Source organism: Portunus trituberculatus, unplaced genomic scaffold (assembly GCF_017591435.1).
Source record: "Portunus trituberculatus isolate SZX2019 unplaced genomic scaffold, ASM1759143v1 PGA_scaffold_290__1_contigs__length_20235, whole genome shotgun sequence".
In the NCBI taxonomy this organism is placed as follows: domain Eukaryota; kingdom Metazoa; phylum Arthropoda; class Malacostraca; order Decapoda; family Portunidae; genus Portunus; species Portunus trituberculatus.
Window position 1 is genome coordinate 15,001 of NW_025541458.1, and position 5,235 is coordinate 20,235.

Sequence of the window (5,235 nt, forward strand, 5' to 3'; positions counted from 1 at the left end):
ACCGTGTTGATATTTTGAAAGCAGGTGGTTTTGTTCTCAATAATTGTTAAGACGCAGAGCAATGATTTTTTCTAGAATTCTACTGAATATTGGCAAGGTTGATATGGGCCTGCAGTTGTTCATGTTGATCGATTTCCAGCTTTATGTACGGGAATTACCTTAGCCTTTTTCATCTCATCAGGAAAGACGCCTGTTTTCAAAGACAAATTAAGAATATGTTTCAGTGGATGGAGTAAAAAGGAAGAGCTGTATTTGATGACCTTAGGTGATAAATCTTCGACTCCAGAAGAAGTAGACTTAAGTGATTTAATGACTTTTTCGATTTCAAGGTGGTCTGTGGGTGTAAGGTGTAGTGAGTGGACTGGTGGATTAGGCAAGTATCTCGTATAAACTTCATCAGATATATGACTATTACTGCTGCCACCAAGGCTTTAAAAAGTGGTCATTTAATCTTCTAGTGTGTGTGTGTGTGTGTGTGTGTGTGTGTGTGTGTGTGTGTGTGTGTGTGTGTGTGTGTGTGTGTGTGTGTGTGTGTGTGTGTGTGTGTGTGTGTGTGTGTGTGTGTGTGTGTGTGTGTGTGTGTGTGTGTGTGTGTGTGTGTGTGTGTGTGTGTGTGTGTGTGTGTGTGTGTGTGTGTGTGTGTGTGTGTGTGTGTGTGTGTGTGTGTGTGTGTGTGTGTGTGTGTGTGTGTGAAAATTAAAACCCAGGATGAAGTGGATCAAGTGTAAGTATTTGAGATCGATGTGCTCTCTCTCTCTCTCTCTCTCTCTCTCTCTCTCTCTCTCTCTCTCTCTCTCTCTCTCTCTCTCTCTCTCTCTCTCTCTCCCTTTTCCTTGATTCCCTTTTCTTTCGCTTATCTGTTCCGTTATATACTTATTGCATTCAGAGACGCAAACTGAAGCCACTGTGTGTTTAATTTCTAGGGATGAGGGTGAACAAAAAAATAGGACAAGGACATATTAGAAAGGACAAAGCTATGTACCATGAACTCCTGTCTAAAACAACACTAATCACATCCGCCACCTCCACCAGAAAAGAAAGAAAAACAAACGTTATCTCTATTTGGCAACTACCTTTTCTTTACCGCTGGAACTTTGTTTACATTTAGGAAGTTGTAGTGCATAGGTGTGTTTCTTTAATATCAAATTCTTATTTAGTATTAATATCTGTCGTTTTGTTTATTAGTATTCTATCTATTTTGTTTATCTTTCTATTTGTATCTATCTATCTGTCTATTTGTCTATCTTTATGTATCTACCCAATTATCTATTTATTTATCTGTCTGTTTATCTATCTTTATGTACCTATGTATATATCTATCTACCTATATATTTATCTCCATCTCTCCATTCATTTATTTATCTTTCTGCTTATCAGCTTTCTTATTTTTCTTTTCTATTTGCATATCTATTTACATCACACACAATCACACACACACACACACACACACACACACACACACACACACACACACACACACACACACACACACACACACACACACACAATAGTACACGTGGATATACATATTTTCTTACGGATGTTTTATTTATTCATTTATTTTTTTCATTTATTTATTTATCTATTCATTTTTAGGTCATTCGGTTTAACATTCATTAGCCCCACCACCATCATTCCGCCATCCATTTCCCGCCATGCTTTGCTTTATGGACGGTATTTAATTCTCCCCCTCCCCACACTCCGCTACCCTCCACTCACTCAAAAGAGCACCATTGAAACGCGTCATAGTGACATTGCACTTTTAACATGCATATATTCCTCCCTTTATTCCATTTACCAATTTCCAAGACATGCTTTACTGTACAGCGTTCTTATTTCCTGTTAGCCTGAAGTTATCCCTCTGCGAAATGCACAGCTTCCATTAATGTAGCGCTTGTTTAGTTCGTAGCGTGAAAAGATATCGCTGGTCAGTTGTGGTCCCTCTCATCTCTAGCTCTCTTCTAGCTGTACCTCAACAGAACCCCGTGAATGTAAGAAAGAACAGTACCTGGGTTGCTCTCTCTCTCTCTCTCTCTCTCTCTCTCTCTCTCTCTCTACTCTCTCTCTCTCTCTCTCTCTCTCTCTCTCTCTCTCTCTCTTATTTTATGGGTAGCTATAAAAAAAACTTTGTAATGGATAAAACGTGAATTTAATCTGGCTTTCTTGGATCCTGCACACGATTAAGCTTTCACAGCAGAAAAGCTCTAAGTTGCTTTCAAGATTTTTTCTTTATTGTCTTTCCTTCACATAACCATTTTTTTTTTTTTTTGTCTTGCTCATGTATGAATACTGGAATTCTTTGTATTAGAATGATGTGATTTTTAAACATGGTCGCATTAATTTCATCTCATATTTCATGGCATTTCATTATCGTCTATTATAACGTAGTTCGTCGTTTTTAATGTATCGCCGCTCATAGTGTAAATTGCACTGACAATCTGCATCTAGATAATATAATAGAAATGCAATAGTTTTTGTACACTAAGCGCTACGATGCTTCGACTATAAGTAGTACCTTTCTAACCTCAAAGGTGTTCATGCATAACAACATCGTATCTCACTCCATGAAACCAACTGTGATATTCGTCTTGCTGCAGATGTCTTCCCCGTCTGCTTATTCATCGGTGTAGTAGGTGGGCGGTGCGCTGACTGTCTCGGTCCGAATTAAGGCTCCTGGTGATTCATTACAGGGCTCGTTAACTTCTGTTTCACGGAGGTGCCAACACAGGGGTCGGGAAGCCACGGTCAGTTACCCCAAACTGAACTAGAAACAAAAGTTTAGGCATAATAAAGGCTCAGTAGATATAGACATAAAATTGTATACGGATTTATGTAACTCTTTGCCAAGACTCATTTAATCTTCAAAAGAAAAAAAAAGAAGAGAAAAAAAAAAAACCTATCTAAGTAAAGACGTGATTGCATATGTAGATATATCAGACAATAGCTGGAAAGGTTCTCCAAATTCTGCACTTCCAGATCGAAACCTGACACTAAACACGAACTAAGTAAAAAAAGAAAAAGAAAAAAAAAGAATACGCCTAAAACGAACTAATTAAAAAGAAAATAGGATACGCTTGAAACATTCAATTGCATACCTTTCCAGAACAACAAGGGAAACTCATAGGAAGAAAGAACTTGTTTTGTTCGCATTGGCGCCAAACTGCAGCTATTCTGGTGTACTGAATGCAGACCAGCCAGACAGCCAACCAGACAAACAGACTGATGAACATACACATAATGCACATATGGAGACACACACAGCTAGCCAGAAATGAGCAAATCGGCGCATCAATGGAAGGAAGTCAAGAAAAATTAATACGGATGTGGAGCCATTGCAGTTTTTCCATGTTTAATATACAGCATTAGGAATGGGTGGCGGTGGTGAATTACTTAGAGGCACTGTCTACCTGAATGTCCGGATGGGAGGGTACGACCACCACGACTAGCGAGAAAACTGTTGTACCCGCTCCTCGCGTCCCCAGGGCTACTCACACCAGTAGGGTAGAAAGGATACTCTGTAGAAGGATCTCCGGTAAATAAAGGAAACAAGAAGCTCGCGAGAACTGTTGAACGATGGACAAGCGAAACTGTGTATGAACGTGAGTTGTATAGAAAGGAAAACGATGTAGCAAAAATAACGTACATAGCTTCGTAATTTGGACTTTTCTGGTGTTTTCTTTAGTGAATAATGTTTGTAGAAGGAAATGTTGTCAGCTGGACAAACTGGATAAACGTAGAGAAAGGCGTGAGTTGTATAGAAAGGAAGGCAATGTGGATATACATCATAATTATAACTTAGTGTGTGATTTGGATTTTTTTACAGTTATCTTCAGTGACAGCCACTGACAGGTGTCTTGAGGGAATGTTTTTCTTTCATTCTTTCTTGTTGTCCTTGATCAGTGCCCTAATATTAAAAAACTAAGCCATTATTTCGGAACGGAGTAATGAGCGGCCTTCTCCTTTTTTTTCATCAATTTTTTCGTGGTCGCTCTTCTCAATAGAGAAAAAAAGTCCATCAATTTTTTTCCCCACGACAGCAATGAATCAAGGACATTGTTATCGCTAGGGAAAAGAAGACGTGGCTATAATTATGGCCAGGACTGAGCCTCATGCAGCCTACTCCGCCTACACCCACGGCTTGCAGCATCGATGGAGATTCGCCATGCGCACCATCCCAGGCATCAGCCCTCTCCTTGCACCACTGGAGGTCTCGATAAGGAACACCTTCATCCCAGCGTTACTGAGATCCCACACCATCGGAGATGGGGAGAGCTGCTCGAACTTCCACCAAGACTGGGCGGGATGGGAATCACCTCCCCTAAAGTTAGCGACTGTGGAGAACCTCAACTCCCTCAAGCTCACCAGGTCCCTCACAGAAGATCATTGCTCAGGACGCACATGGTGAAATAGCCCAAAGTGCAGTCACTGAGCAAGACGAATTATATCTAGAGACAGGCAACAACATCAACGAAACTGTCTCGAAGACCTGAAAAACATCCTGCCTGCAACCACAGTGAGAAAAATCCACACTGCACAGGAAATAGGAGCCTCTAACTGGCTAACGTCACTGCCCATTGGAGCGAAGGGCTTCTGGTGGTGGTGGTGGTGGTGGTGGTGGTGGTGGTGGTGGTGGTGGTGGTGGTGGTGGTGGTGGTGGTGGTGGCAGTGGTGGCAGTGGTGTGGTGGTGGTGGTAGTGGTGGTGGTGTGTGGTGGTGGTGGTGGTGTGGTGGTGGCAGTGGTGGTGTGGTGGTGGTAGTGGTGGTAGTGTATTGGTGGTGGGTGGTGGTGGTGGTGGTGGTGGTGGTGGTGGTAGTGGTGGTGGTGGTGGTGGTAGCAGTGGTGGTAGTGGTGGTAGGTAGTAGTAGCAGTAGCAGCAGTAGTAGCAGTAGCAGCAGTAGCAGTAGCAGCAGTAGTAGCAGTAGTAGTAGTAGTAGTAGTAGTAGTAGTAGTAGTAGTAGTAGTAGTAGTAGTAGTAGTAGCAGCAGCAGTTGTTGTTGTTGTTGTTAGTAGTAGCAGCAGTGGTGGAGTCAGACAAAAAGGTGATGGAGTCTGGAGTGGACAGTGTTCTCTGCACTGATCTCTCAGCTTTTACTTGGCGACAAGTAAAAGCTGCTTGCCACGTGAAGGGCGGCGCTTCACTTAGAGAAGATAAACTCAAACAAGTCACACATTCAGTCTAGGAGCCGTCCCTCTCTCTCTCTCTCTCTCTCTCTCTCTCTCTCTCTCTCTCTCTC

The 5,235-nt window shown here is 42.0% G+C and overlaps 1 protein-coding gene across 1 annotated transcript in view; it reads left to right on the forward strand.

Annotated features, from left to right (window-relative positions):
* Positions 1–4,401, forward strand: part of LOC123500468 — a gene marked incomplete at its 3' end in the record, with an annotated part of 17,685 nt that extends 13,284 nt beyond the window's left edge. The window contains exon 2 of the mRNA XM_045249185.1: positions 4,156–4,401. Coding sequence (XP_045105120.1) covers positions 4,156–4,401 — 246 coding nt within the window. The remainder of the gene's footprint in view (positions 1–4,155) is intronic.
* Positions 4,402–5,235: the final 834 nt, after the last annotated feature.